The sequence below is a fragment of the Corvus cornix genome, chromosome 6 (genome assembly GCF_000738735.6).
Source record: "Corvus cornix cornix isolate S_Up_H32 chromosome 6, ASM73873v5, whole genome shotgun sequence".
NCBI lineage: Eukaryota > Metazoa > Chordata > Aves > Passeriformes > Corvidae > Corvus > Corvus cornix.
The window spans coordinates 22,393,670-22,409,248 of record NC_046336.1 but is presented as its reverse complement, the minus strand read 5'-3'; the positions used below and the strand labels follow the sequence as shown (position 1 = coordinate 22,409,248).

The 15,579-nt window shown below is 37.6% G+C and overlaps 1 protein-coding gene across 6 annotated transcripts in view; it reads right to left on the bottom strand.

Annotated features, from left to right (window-relative positions):
* The window catches only part of LRMDA (leucine rich melanocyte differentiation associated), a 659,079-nt gene that overhangs the window by 262,827 nt on the left and 380,673 nt on the right, over positions 1 to 15,579 (bottom strand). For all 6 annotated transcript variants that reach the window (XM_039554354.1, XM_039554353.1, XM_039554352.1 and 3 more), the window contains exon 3: positions 7,404 to 7,530. In XM_039554354.1, coding sequence (XP_039410288.1) covers positions 7,404 to 7,530 — 127 coding nt within the window. The remainder of the gene's footprint in view (positions 1 to 7,403; positions 7,531 to 15,579) is intronic.

The window sequence follows — 15,579 nt, the reverse complement described above, 5'->3', positions numbered from 1 at the left end:
CCATATTGGTGCAATCAGAACCAAAGAGCTGCAAAATCCTGCTGTGCCACTTCTAAGACCAATTTCAGCTCCATTCTTTTCAAAAAAGAAAACCCACAATTAAATCCATGGACAGCGCTAGTAAAAATTTATTTATTTATTTAGAGCTCTGTAAAAATAGCCCTGGACTGATCTTTCTAAAGTCAGTGTCACTGATCACAAGGTGAAGGTGTAACAGGGATGCCAACACTTACACTATAGTCTACTATTTGAAAAATGGTTTAAAGTATTGCTGTTGTGATAATTAAAAAGCCTTAGTGTAGCAATCCATCTCCAAAGTCAAGTGCTGTCATTACCAATCTACTAATGCCTCTCCTTCTAACAGACATTGACCAAAACGAAAAACTGTAACAATTAAAATTTTTAAATCATCAGCTCTGCAGCTCATAAGCTATAATATTCTCAGGGATGATACAACAATGGGTCCCTCCAAAAATGTAAACTGGTCTTCATGAACAATTAACAGAAATATGCTGGACAGACTTTAAAAATTTCATCCTCATCAAAGGATTATACTTACTTCTTGCACTATTTCTAGTTTTAAACTAGGGGAACAAAAGAACTGGGTATCTCTCAGAGATGAACTTCTTAAAGCCCCTTCAGAGTGTTACAAGGTGGATACCACACAGGCATATTTAGACTGTTCACAAGCAGACACAACTTCGTCACCGTATTTTCTGTTGAGGAAGACAAATGCTGCCAGGAACAAAGAGACAGTAGCAATAGATTTATTTGGAAAATTTCAGTACTGTGATGGGTCCAGTTTAGCTGCAGAGCAATATAATTTTTTTGCACATTTCATGGAATCAAAAATATCCTACAAATCCTACAGGCATGTTCTGACTTGTCTGTTCTCACTCTCTCTCTCATACTCAATACCACTCTTTTTGCGGTTCCCTAGAAGGCAGAGAGCACAAGCCAAAGCCCAAAGCAAAGGATCTATCTCCTTTCTCTGGCTAAGAATTAACTGTCTGTGCAAGCTTGTAACATTTTTGGTTGTTTATTTTGTAGAAAATCCTGTAGCCTGGACTAAAATTCTAGTGGCTGGTCAGGACTATATCCCCTTTCAAACCATTCAAAGACTAGTTCCCAGGGAATATTCCATTTGCACAAGGACAAAGTTGTAAACTCTGAGTGGATAGTGCCACTTCACTTTGACTGATTTTAGGAGAGCCTCACAAGCAGGGACAGTCATTTTGATGCTGTGGTTTTTTTGGTTTGGTTTTTTTTTTTGATGCTGACAGCCAGTATAGTAAAGAACTATTCTGTTATACTTCTAAGAGGTTAAGTGGATTCACACAGAAACTACTGCATGATGTCTCATGAGTTCCTCTATTCCAGACTTCTGTATTCCCAAGAGTCTCTTTAGCTGTGTCTTTTCTGCATATTTCCAGGGCACAGACACTGCATGAATCCTTTATAGAGAGTAATATCACGGTCAGCTGCTTTCAGTACTGAGCACTAATGCTGGCCATCCCCAAACACCATAGCATTTCTTCCTTCCTTACCAGCATTCTTGGTATAACCATATTCATGGTTGTCCTCAGAAAAAACTGCAGGTCAAACCTATGCAGAAACACAATCTAGGCTAACAGTTACTAAATCAATTTATTCTGTCTAAAAATACTTAAATATTTCCTATCTCACCATACAATTACTTTTAACATATAGTCTGATGCATGCAAGAGAATCTGGGATTTCTTTCTGTAAACTTTTTGTCTGCTAGCAATTCTCTTTACTAGTCACACACTTGAATACAGAAAAGTAACCACACTTGTTCTCTCTCTCAGTGCTTTCCAAGTTGCTCCACCACTATCTTTCAAAAAGTCATTCCATTTCCCCAAAAGAGTTACAGGAGAACTTCCCGTGCTAATGAACTTCATTGACTACAGCTTTTGGAAGTTCTTGGAAGCAAAGAGACACAGTAAAGAGCAATCAGCACGCATTCAAAATATTTCTGAAATATGTACATGAGAACATCAGGAATATCATGCAGAATTCCAGATCATCATATAGAAAAACCCAAAACTCTCATTCAAAAGTTTTCTGCCAACTAATCATCTGATATGCAATTGCTGCAATCAACTTAACATTAAAACAGCTGAATAAAAACCAACTTCTACCAGACTCATAAATGAGCAAGATACCTATATTTATTCCCAGCTGAAACATTTCCTTCAATTAAATTTATCACAAACATGATGTAGCAATCACAAGCTGTTCCACACACAAATAGCCTTGAATCAGAAGTTACCAATTCTCCTCTGAATGCAGTATGAAAAGATCTTTGCCACCTGAACGCTTTTGCATTAGAATGTGCTAGGTCTTCAAGGTTGGATAACCACAGAAATAGCTTGCAATATGCAAGTATACATCTCCCTCTTCTCTGTGTGCAATAGGTTGTCACACATAGTCATTTGTATGCCACATTCTAGTTTGAACTCTATCTGGTAGAGAGACAGGACCTTGAGATAAGGCCTTGTTCACTGACTTTGAAACCACTTTGCCCAAGAAAGAAAAGGTGCAGTGTGGATGGTAATTAACTAAATCCATATATTTCATGGAGAGCTTCCTGCATACTGAGTACATGGGAAAAGAATCCCATTCTGCCTACTGGAGCAGCATTCGTTTTCTCTATGAACCTGGAGTTGCCAGTGCTTTTAGAGGCATTTTAGACTCCCCATGTTCCAAGGCTGCAGATTTGAAGACCGCGTTTCAATGTTATTAAGTAACAAGGTACCACAAACATCACAAAGACAAGAGTAAAGTAGCAGCTCACAATTTTTTAAAAAGTTCTGATATCTGCAGTTGAACTGCTAAAAGCACTGCTATAGAACAGCATAAGGAATCACCTGGACTGTAGACTACTCCTCTCTTCCACAGATGTTTGGTATTAGCCATTCACATGACTTAATTTTTACTTCAGGTACACCTTATTCTAGATTTTCAGAAGATTTTTGGCTCATTAGGTACAGCAGTTCTCTAACAAGCCACGCAGATTTCTCTAAATCCACAGCTGTGGTGTGGAGAAGTCAGAAGCCTGTGCAGGAGGAGTTCTGTACCACTTCAGTTCAGTTGTCTGTTTAGAGGGAATGGGGAACCATGCATAATAGGAGACAATTTATGTCTTTAATGTATTCACTCAATCTAAACATCAAGTCCTCAGCACTTAATGAGATTCTGGTCAGACTGGGACTTCTGTGTCTTCAGGCACTTAAGGACAACATAGGAACAAGCACAGAGGCAAAACAAAATTAGTCTATAGTTTGGGGGTTAAGCAAATATGTAACTGTTAGAGATCATTATGAGACCTGTGTGAAGACAAATTATACCAGAAGTACTTACTGGTATAGTCTTCAGCTGAGGTATTCAATACATGCTGTTTTCAAAGACTCAAGAACATGTAACACCTAGATCTGAATCACACTACTAATTCCTCTTGCCATAAGAAATGCATATACCATTATGGGTATTCTGCCCAGTTCTAGATTTCCCACTCTCTGGTATGAAATATTTTGGTTTTCCCCTAAACCATTCAAAACCTAGACCTAGATTCAACCATAAAATCACAGAATATGCTGAGCTGGAAGGGACCCATCAAGATGACCAAGTTGAACTCCCGGCCTTTCACAGGACATCCCCAAGAGTCACACCCTGTGCCTGAGAGCATTGTCCAAACACTGCTTGAACTCTGCCAGGCTGGTGCTGTGACCACTTCCCTGGGGAGCTGTTCCAGTGCCCAACCACCCTCTGGGTGAAGAACCTTTCCTGGTATCCAACATAAACCTCCCTGGCTCAGCTTCAGGCCATTTCCTTGGGTCCTGTCAGCAGAGATCAGTGCCTGTCCCTCCTCTTCCCCTCATGAGGAAGCTGTAACTGCAATGGGGTCTCCCCTCAGTCTCCTCCAGGCTGAACAGACCAAGTGACCTCAGCCGCTCCTCATTTGGCTTCCCCTCAAGGCTCTTCACCATCCTCATGGCCCTCCTCTCTGCATTCTACATCTACATTCAACACCTTTTTCTCAAGAAATTTTAGTACCAGTTCTTCAGAAGTATATGAATGTATGTTAAATGTATGACCAGTTTACTGGACTAAGAAATAGGGCTTTTACTACAAAGAATCACAGGTCTGGTTAATTATCAGACTTGTCTGTTTAGAAGTGAGGCACTGAACACCTTCTAATTTTCAGCATACAGGGGTGTGTGTGTATATATAACACATAGATGACAAACTCTCTTTTGAGAGTTTGCCAAATTTTGAAACTGCCCATTTGAGTAGTTTTGACAAGTACTGTAAAGACTGAAACGTAAAGGAAACTGAAATGTCTATAGTATATTGTTCCATACTGGTCAAGATCAGCACAGTAAAAAGCCATGAAACCTCACACTGCCGTAACACCCACAGAGAAACAAATCTATTCAGAAATTTCCTGCCTGTTTCTTAGTATGTAGTGAACATACTTAAAAGGAGAAATGAGGCATTACAAACATAGGTGACTGCAGTCCTAAGTCCTCCTCCAAAAGCAACTTCCCATCTACCACCCATCCATCCTGATCTGTGCTGCTTTCTGCTGTCCACTATGTGTGGGAAAGAAACTAAGATGATGTGTTTCCCAAAGTAAATCCAACTTTTTAAAAAATAACCATACTAAACACATGAAAAGAAAGCATGTTAGATACATAATCCAACACTGCACAATGTTGATGACTATTCTTTAGGCGTTTCAGTTATATAGACTGCACTTTAAAAGATTTTAAACACATTATACATTACAGAAAAGTTGAGCAGTAACCCATTTTTTTGATTGAAATATTTTAATTTGCTTCTTCCACTTTAAGCAGAAAAACTGGTAGTGGCTGACTGCAACTGAAATCTGCAACCAGAAGAAAAAAATATCAGGTGGTTCTTCTAAGTCTTTGCCTGATTTAGAGATAAGCTTTCACATTTGTACAGTATCCAGACATTATGTTAGGAGGGCCCAAATGTTCTTTACACATACAATGCCACACAGTAAGTGAACCATGCAAAAGGAGTAGAAAGCTCTTATCAGAACTATTGAAACAGGATATGGATCAAAATGAAGCCAGAACAAAAGGAGAGAAGAGTACAGTTATATTAAGAGATACTCAGGAAAGCTCTCATATGTGTTTTAAAGTTTACATGTTATTCCAATTTTCAAAGGGGTCAGTTTGGCTTTTTGTTTATTTTCATCTCTCTCTCTCGCTGTATATATTTATGTATACATGGCAATATTCCACCTACTGAAGTTTTATTTCAGATCAGTATTCTTTGCTCACTTGTGTCCTTTCTATAGTGCTACTGTCATATAATGAACAATCTTTCCTGTAATGTGTTTCATTATTCTATTAAATGTACATTTTTTTTCCTTAACATTTTTCAAAGAATTCTATAGAGAAATAATTCATTATAGAAGTGATGCAAGTTCAAATAAGACCTTTTTCAAATACAGCATTAACATTGAGGAGAGGAATCTGGAAGGTCTCCATGCTTCTGCAGACTGATGTACCCTCCCTACAAGAGATCGTTGCTCCCTAGGGCTCAGGATGTTAATGATGGACAGCAGCTAATTTTTCTTCTCTGGGCAGTTTGTATACATTAGGTGTTTTACAAGTATTTCTGCAACTCCTCTACTAAATTATTTGTAGCACACTACAAAATGCATACATTCTTTCTATAACCTGAGTAGCTCAATACTCTCAAAGCTCTAACTTCATGGTTTTTAGATTAAATTTTAAAAAATCCCAGGATAGATCAAATCCTTCTTATCATGTTATCATTGACTTTGAAAGCTTATTCACTTGACAATACTATTTTAGTCTGTCTGTGAGACCAGCAAAAACTCTTTAAAGATTACTACTGACAGGATAATTTTTTTGCCTCTGATTCTGTTCACTGAGTTAATATTCAATACCTCTACCCTCCTCTTGGTAAGTGCAAAACTCCTCCCTGACACCCACCCAAAGGACAAATATACTTATGCGCTTCTTGGTCTTATGGCCAAACTTTCATGGTTTGCAAGTGGCATCACCAAAAATGCTCTTGTACATTCTTCATGGGTTCAGATTTTACCATGGCAGCACATAACAAAACAATAAAACCAGTTACTCAAATCCAACCCACAATACCCTGCATTGACCATAGATCTAGACAAATACCTAGTACAGTAATGACTGTTACTGTTCAAGACACACTCTTGGCAAATTTCCACGGCTCCAAGAAAAAAAAGTTACTGTGCTGATTTTTATTTATTTATAGTCAAAAATAAGTGCAGAAATCGTAGAATCTGCAGTTATTTTTATTCCCCTCAGTAGGAGGATTTTGCTTTAGTAGGAGGTAAATTGCTCTCTGTTTACATTGTCTGTAATAAAAGCCTGCAGTTGAGCAGTCTTGTCCTCACGCTGCAATTACAAGGCAAGGGCTTCAGCAGACTGTGCTCTAAGACTCTGCAGGCCTCAGTTGACCTTTTGGCCACAGTTTGATTGCCCTTCACTTTTGTAAAATCACATATTACACATCTTCCAATCTCCAGATGGGTCAAAGTACAGGAAAATTATGTAATAATCAAGTCTACGCCCATAGACTTTGCAGATAAGTAGTTTTTACAGACCATTATCTATAAGCCTACAGACGAAGGGCTCTGATTGAGCAGAGTATTTAGACAAATCTTGAAATATTTATTCTTAATAAACAAAAAAAGGCACTAACTTCAGGCGTATGGAAAAGTGACAACTGGACTTAGTCATACATCAAAAACTTTACTGTATTAAGAAGATTTGGAAAGTATTTTATGTGAATTTATGCAGAATACCAACTGGAATACCAAGAAGAGAGTGACATGCTTTTACAGCTGCAGTTGCACAGCAGCTACCCAGTTGTGCATATTACCAGTTTCATGAAAATAGAGAAAATCATTAGAATTATTATGTGGGTTTAGTTAATTTTATCTTACTTTACCTTAATGCTTTAAGAGCTATTTAAAGTATTAAAAACCTAATAGCGCTTCACTGCACGCTCTATTCCACTAGAGGTCAGCCTGCAACAGAACCCCAAGCAAACACAGAACTGCTGCACACGGGTAGCACTGACATTATTTTCTTTCTCTATTTTATCTATTAGAAAGATTTCTTCAGAGCCATAACTTAGATCTCTCACTAAAATGGAGCAACAGGAAGATATAATGGTGCATTTCATTTATGAATGACCTGTAATAAATTACTATGAAGTATTCCAGGTGCCAAACGAGAGAATGCTTTGTCTGCACATGAACTATATTTCACATACTTTAATTTGGCTGACACATAAAACTCATTTGACATTTTTCAGGTATTTCTTTGAAAGGATATTTGGTTCTTGTTCAGCGTTAAGGTATGGAGGTGGGGTAACCTGGGCAACAGAAGGTCATTTCCGAGTAGATTGTTGTCCAAGATCAGTTCTTCCAAGTAACTGAATGTTTTCAGTCCTTCTAGTGACCTGCAAACGACAAAGGCAACAGGAAAAATGATACTCCACTAAATCAGGGAGGCCATTATGAGCTGAAATAAATATTTTAACCTTCCCTTTCAGGAGTGGGAATAGTTTTGGTTTGGGCCTGTCAGAAGAGTGAATGACAAGCATTAGTGGCAAGGGGAGTGCTGGCACTGCAACACATCCTTCACATGCTGGCAGGATGAAGGATGCGGGTCACTTAGTGAGTAGCCAGGATCCAAAACAAAAGGCTTCAGATATGGGGCCTGCAGGATGAATTTGTCAATGTCTTGTGCCTTCAGGCACCCAGCCTCGCCTGACCCTAACCTCCATTCCCAAGATAAATAACTCTGTCACAGTTCACCTTCATTCCCTGGACACAAATTTAAGTTGTCATCCATCATTTCTGCCAAGAAATATCATACCCTGCTAACAATAATAAATACAACTTCAAGTATCATTTCTTAGTAGTTACCTTACATGCAATAATAGGAAATGTAGAAGGGATTTTTTCCCCCTTTTTTTATTAACCTCTTAATTAGTTTCTTGAGTTCCTGCAAACAAAATAAAATGTTCTCTACAAAATAAAATGCAGAATTACTCCAGACAGAAAAGGCATTTGCTTTCTTCTCGGAACTTACTGTTCCACTGTCAAGCCCCAGGTCAGACTGCAGAGAGCAGCGTTAAAAAGGAGGATTTGACAACATGGTAGTGAAGATGATGACTTGTAAATAAACAAGGTTCTAGAAGTATTCATTCCTCTCATAGCAAAGTACAAGAAAAGAAAAACAAAAAAACCCTAAAAAAGAACATTTCAGTACCTTGTTAAGGCATCTATTCCAAGCTTGATTCTTAATGCTTGCACATACCAACAGTAAAAAAAAGCCCCACACATTAATCAACTAAGACACACGATATACAAAGCATACACACAGACACGCATTCACAGCTCATTCACCTACCAGACACCTAAAGATATGCTGAGATTGCATGACTTGACAGCTGATCTACTATGCCTACCAGTGGGAAGATCATCACTGTATCTCCTGGCTGTTTTGTAAAATGTGATGAATAAGGGAGATGCAGGTTATACTATTTATTCAGTTTCCAATGACATTTATACTGAGGGGATTTCCTCACCCTCCCCCCAGTTTTTGGCAAAGATCAAAGTACAGCCAATGCCCCCGTTAGAGTGTTCCACAGATACAATTACTGGAGGAAAACACAAGTATTATTAGAAGAGACAATTTAACATTCATCTGTGCAACACAAACAAGACACTGCTTTTAGCTAGAACTTACAGACCACTTATAGGTCACACTTAGACGACTCAAGCAACCAAAAGAGATCAAGTGAGTGACCTTTAGACTGGGTACTGCACACTAAACTATGAATATTCAAGTAATGTTTGCGCAACACTGCAACAGTGCATTTCAGTCCAAGGACTCCAGAGTCTCTTGACTTGAAAGGGAGGTACAACTATTACTAATGCCATTTTGATGATGGGCAGCCAGACCTGAAGAAAATTTGCCATGCCTATACCCTATGGCATACCTATATCATTACAATGCATTGATACTACAACTTCTGATGCTGGAAAAATAAAGGCCTCTATTATAAAACATTTTACTGAAACAATCACCACAGTAACAGTCACATATTTTGCACTTGCCTTTAACCAGCAGTTTTGGGAAAAAAACCTCAATTCAGCCTACATAAACTGTTCACCATTAAGAGCTGTGCTAGCACGCTGCATTGAGCTAGCTATTTCAGCAACAGGTCACAACAGACATAGTTTTTCCAAAGTCAAGGTTTGAGGAGAAAGCACTAAACATCTCAGTGCCTTCTCCCAAGTACCTTTAAAAGGCAAAAAACCCAGAGGAAGTAGCAGTGAGTTTATCAAGCTGTTATGAGTTTTCATTTCAGTTTGACAAACCTAGTTTAGCAAATTCCCCTTAAATACTCTTCATTATATAAATAGTGGATTATTTCCAAACCTCACATTTCAGTGTATGACTTTGACTTGCCAAAAGAGTTCAGAGAAGGCCACCTCCTTGTCAGCACCACAGAGCCTTATGGGATGTTAATAGGTCCTTTGTGAAAAAACACTGCTTGGGCTCTGGTCAGTGTCAGCATCAAAATACACATTGTTCCTGAGTTATGTTATGCAAATATAATACTCTTATCATGAGAATCAGCAAATGGTTGGCAACTGGCAAGGAGAAGAAAGCACACATCCAAAACTGCTGCAGGGGAGGCATAAAACAAAATGACAAGCCATGAAGTGGGACAAAAGGCCTTGAAACACTAGAGGGAGTTGCCTATTGAAACAGTCTTTCTTTCACAACCCTGGGCTGAACATAAGGGTACTAGTTTCATAGATAGGCAGAGAAAATTGCGCACAAATCTCCTTACACCTGTCTGGTTTTGATAATTTTTGCCATGTAATGTTATTAGCTGCTCAGTTAAAAAGGAGCCATGTTACACAGGGGGTTGCTTATAATTGCTGTTTTCATGTCATCAGAGCAGTGTGCACTTGGTGATTTAATCACCTAAATTCGGAGTCCATGGAGATGGGAGGGGCTGCCATAGTACAGAGAGAGAGTGTAGCCATTAATATACATTTACAGTCCTATGTTATTTTGCTATTCATGGAATTTAATTTTTTTCTGTCTTAAAAGAAAAAAACAGCACCGAAACAAAAAATGGTAAGATATGGCAAAGAAATAAAAAAGGAAAAAATGTGTTTGCTATCATTCAGTGATACTACCTACTAAATTCTATGTAACAGTCTCTATCATCATAATATATCAGGAAATATTGCCCAGCAGTTGTACTCCAAAGTGTAAAAGTTTTAAGTGCAATCCACACAATTGGTTTTTTGGTACAAACTTCAGCAAGTCCCATAACTTCTATGAGCCTCAATTTCCCATCTGCACATGGGGGATAAGAAAGGATTGCAATTGTAAATTGGTATATAGAAAGCATTTTTGAGAATCTGAGACAGAAATCAGTACAAAATACTGTCATTTTTATTTTTAATGAGGTTAAGCAAGTAATATTAATGTACTCCAAGTATTTCCTTATGAGCCCATTACAAAAGAGAGGAATGCTTAAATATACACAGAATAGAAAGAAGGGCACAAGCCTCCTAAGAGATGAGTATAAAAAGATTTCCCCCTAAGAGAGAGAACCAGTCTAAAATTAAATCTGCAGTTTTCTCATCATTCACAGCATAAAAAAATCTCTTCCCATATTAGTATACTAAAACAGACACACAATCTTAACCACAACAATGCAACCAGCACTGAAGGGCTTGTGGCAAGTAGTTGTTTCTCTTATTTTCAAAAGGCTAATAAACATCACTAAGGTGGATTGCAGGTTGCTTGTCCCTGCTCTAATGTCATGAAAGCTGCCCATTATCTCACCCACAGGTACCGTCTCAGTTACCTCATTGCAGGGCTCCCACTCTGCTCCCAGAGGAGAGCAAGTGTTGCCAAGAGATTTCCATTGCAATTTTCAAAGTCACATCAAACCGACAAAACATCACAACGCATTCAGCGCCGCCTCATTCAAACAGAAAAAACTTTAAGTTTCCACTGTAATTAACCCTATCCTCGTTAAGATAATTATGATCAAGCTCCCTGTCACAGCTAATATCACAGCATCATTGCCTATGGCTCACGCTTTGCCCTCATTAGCTTACAAAAACACTGCGCTAAACAGGAAACTGACTCCCTCTGCAAAACGACTTAAGATGTTCTGCAAGTAGACAGTAAATAATCCTTTAGAATATAAAGGTCTCAGAAATGTCATTTTATCCAAGTCCTTTGGCTAATCACTGTGATTTCTTCCAGCTTTCCTTTCCATAATTCATTCATGGTTTATAACAAAGTTTTAATCATAAAGGAATGTCATGACAGATTTTTTTTTTTTAAATGTATATGTATGCATGGTAATTGTCAACTACACTATTTCATGTGATCCCTCTGGCCTGACATGGATTTGGTTACAATGAAAGTAAAGAGAAACTCTTCATTTTGGTAATATTTGACAATGAAAACACGAGATTTTTTTAAATGAAAAACAGCAGAAACCTTGTAAGCAATAGACAAAACTTGGTACTCTGCAGTTGTCCTTGTTCAGAAAAACAAGCTGCTCAGAAGCATATGCTAAAAAAGAAGAGTTCCTCACATTTTATCCCACCCCTTCATTAATAAGACATCTGCCTCATATCTAATTGACTTTTTCCTCCTGTTTAACAGGAAAAGAGAGAGTAGTTAACAATATGTAAATGAGAGAGTTTGGGTTTAGCCTTGAAATTGATTTGCACTTTGTTGACAAGAGATAGCCATTAGCAGAAGTTAAAGATGGAGCTGTTACAAAACAAGAGCTTTTTAAAATACCTTTTCCTTCCCTTTAATGTTTTAATAGATTACAGGGAGCAGAATCAACATGAATACCTTAGTACTAGATAATTTCAGTATTTAAATAGAAATGCAAATTCTATTTCTCCAGCACCTGCCAGCCAAGGAGTACAAAGCATCTTTTTGCAAAACATTAATGAATTACTTTTGAAAAACCTGCTGAGCTTCAAATTCCATTTTGTAGTAAAGCAGAGAGAGGTTAAGTGACTAACGGAAGGTGACCTCCAGCAATTTTCTAAGAGACAAGAAATAACACCCAGAACGCCTGACTTCTAGTCCTTTGACTTAACCTCACCAAAACAAAACAAAGCATAATAAAAAAATGGGGGGATATATCTATCTATATCTATATAATAAAAATAAATCAGGTGGACAAAATACAAGTAAAGCATCAAAAAATGGCTTCTACAGTATTCAAGAATAAAAGATTGGTTTTTTGCTATTCTACTTCGTAATTTTAAACAGTTTCCTGAATGATAATAGAACCAAAAAAAAAAACCTGAATGAAGTATTTAACGGACAGCTAAACATCCCAGTGAAAGTAAAGAACCTCCAAGATCCAAAATTTGTAAAGCAAGAAATGCTTTGTTTTGTCTAGTATCAGAGGAAATGTTAGTATTTTTCAGGCTATCTAGAGGTACCACTTTGCATCACTTCCATCTTTCTGTTGGTAGATGGAAAACATCTGGAAGCAACTATTGGGATAAAACTTGAGGCACAGCTGTGAATATGATCAGCAAAAGAGAAGTTAAAAGAAATGAACAAGCAGCATCATTAAATACCTGTGAAAAAGAGATCTCCATAAGAAAATATTAAACTTCTGTTATGAACTGGACCTACAACGAGTTTCTGAATCTTTTCAAATAAAGCTCATACTTGACTTCCATACAAGAAAATAAACATCATTCCCTCAATTTTCCCCTTTTCTTATACACTGAAGCCTACAAGACTATGTGAAAAACTCTATTACCAATAAATACTGGGATGAAAATATCTTTCACAACAATCTTAAACCAGAGCTATGTAAGCACATCAAAATGGTGGGGATTCACAAAAACTCAGAAACTTTGTCTGTTCTTTTGTAGTATTGTTCTGAGTCTTACACAGCAAATTCCATTGCTTTAAAAAAGAAGCCCAAACTTCTAAACCTTAGAAGCCACCACCCACCCCAAAACCTTGAAGGAAACACAAACAAAAGCAGAGTCAATAAACAGACAGACAAAAAGAGATGAGGCCTCCTGAATTCTAGATGTTAAGTTCACAACATTTCAGGAACATTCCTACCAGTTCTAAACCAGAAATGCATATATTTCTTGAGAGAGGAATTTTGCTATTAAGCAGCAGTTCCTCAAATGACGGCATTGTCTGAAAAGCAATAATGCAAATTCATCTCATCCGTCTACAGAAGCCCAGTTACTTATAACTCCTTACAGGCAGCAAGAAAAGATGGGCACTCCCAGAAGGTGAATCAGATCTTCAGGTGAGGCTCAGCGAAGCACATACGTTTGGGAAGGATGAACAGAGCCTATTTGTCGGAAATCTTGCAATGAAATTAAAAGAAACTACAACATTCAGGTAGAAAACTGTAAGAGCTGTGTCCCATAGGAGTGGATTATTTACCTGGTAAAATGAACTACAAATCCCAATTACAGCTTTCAGTAGCTCACAAAAACATATTACAGTCAACCATTCAGTCTTTCACCCACCATTCTCTCATACCAAGACTCCACTAAAATAAAAAGAAACCCAAACCACAAAGCAACAACCACCAAAACACAAAACACCCTCAATAAAACAAACAACCAAACCAACCAAGCAAAAGAGATAAATTAGCAACCAGACTGACTGTGGTAGGGTTCAATTTCTTTTCTAATGAACCTCTTAAAGTCTCAGATTTCACTATGTGTATTTAATGCACCTCTACTCAAGAGAATATCCCATTAATACAGCTCAAACTTTATCCTTCATGTTAGGCTGCTTTTTGCTTAAGTTTTTATATTACATCTTTAGGATTAAACACACCAAGATTTTATATTATAGTACTCTTACAATTTTGTTTAAATTTAAATAAAATGACAATCAATGTACTATAGCTGGTAGCAAGGCAGTTTTCACAAAAGCCATATAAAGTATTTCAGAGTAATACAAAATGGATCAGAAAATAAGTTCTTTGTCATCTAGTCATGGCATCATATAAGAAAATACAGTTTGCAAAACAGTGCTAAAAATTGCCAAGCAGAGAGAAAGTGACTGTTTATATTCATAGTTTATCAAAGGGCATTCTGGAAAAAAACACCACTAATAGTTCAATTACGCATCACTTCCCTAAATACAGATTTAAACATCCTTCTGCTAAAAATTCTCCAAAGTATTTGATGAAGAATAGCAAGGAGTTAAGAGAAAAACTTGGATGCAAGATTCTTGCTTTGTCTTTTTCCCCAATCTTAACATGGAACTCAATCCTAATAAAACAAATAGCACAAAAAAAACAAAAAAAAAAACAAAAACAGTGCTATTCCCTGAGCTTGAAAGAATTCAATAAAGTATTAGTGATTAGAAATAGCAAAAGAACATGCCATGGTTTACAAAATTTAACCATACCTGTTTAAAAAAAAGCAAACAAACAAACAAAACCCGCAAAGAGCTAAAACCCTGCAATGTGTTTCATCTTAAAAGCTCCTCTCAGCTAGCTCCCTGTGCCAAGTGAAGAACCTATTTATAAATCCCCTAAAAACCAGTATTATAATGGAAATATGAGCAAATTCAAGTGCAAAGGCAGTGCCATAATGAAAGCTTTACTGTATCCTGGATCAATCTGTCACTCTGCAATTCAGATAGTAACTTGACCCCTCCCCTTTTTCCACAGAGAGAGGGGGAGTAGAGTGAGTAGAGCAAAGCCCATTTCGACTACCAGAGTTCAGTGGGAAGGGGGAAAAGAAAAGTAATTTTTCTCCCATCTTCCACAACAACCAAGGCTGAGGATTGACAAGCAAATTGACGCACTGCTCAGAGGGCAAAAGATAAATGTTTGATGAATTGGCCATTGCTGGAGGAGTGATGGGCTTCATATGTGCATAATGGACTAGCTGTCGTTCAATTCAGATTGCCTGCCAAGATAAGAAACCATAATGAATGGACCAAGCACAGCCTGTGCCATAAGAATGTATAATCTGACTAGTTTTAATAAACTTAATAAAAAAGATGAAGCAGAGAGAGGCAAGGGGACTGGCCTTTGTGACCAGCTATAAGAGGTGAGAACGACTAATAGACTGCTCAAGCATGATAGCAGAGAATTGTTAATGGACGTAATACTGAATCCCTCGATGTTAAAAAATGTCTTTAGAACAACTTAAAGACAGGGATCTACATAGGTGCATACCACAGACACCGCAGACCTTGTTAATCAGCATATGACTACCATTTATTTTTTATTTCCTTCTGCTACCTACCCTGCTTTGTCTCCATACCCTCCTTTATCCTCTCTGCATGGTACCTTAGTCTGTACCATACACCATACACCAACAGTTTTTACCAACGACTCCTCAGAATCAAAACAACTCTATAATGATAACAAGACAGAATTCAGGCTCAATTTCCAACAGAAACGTTTTGACCACACAACTAAATC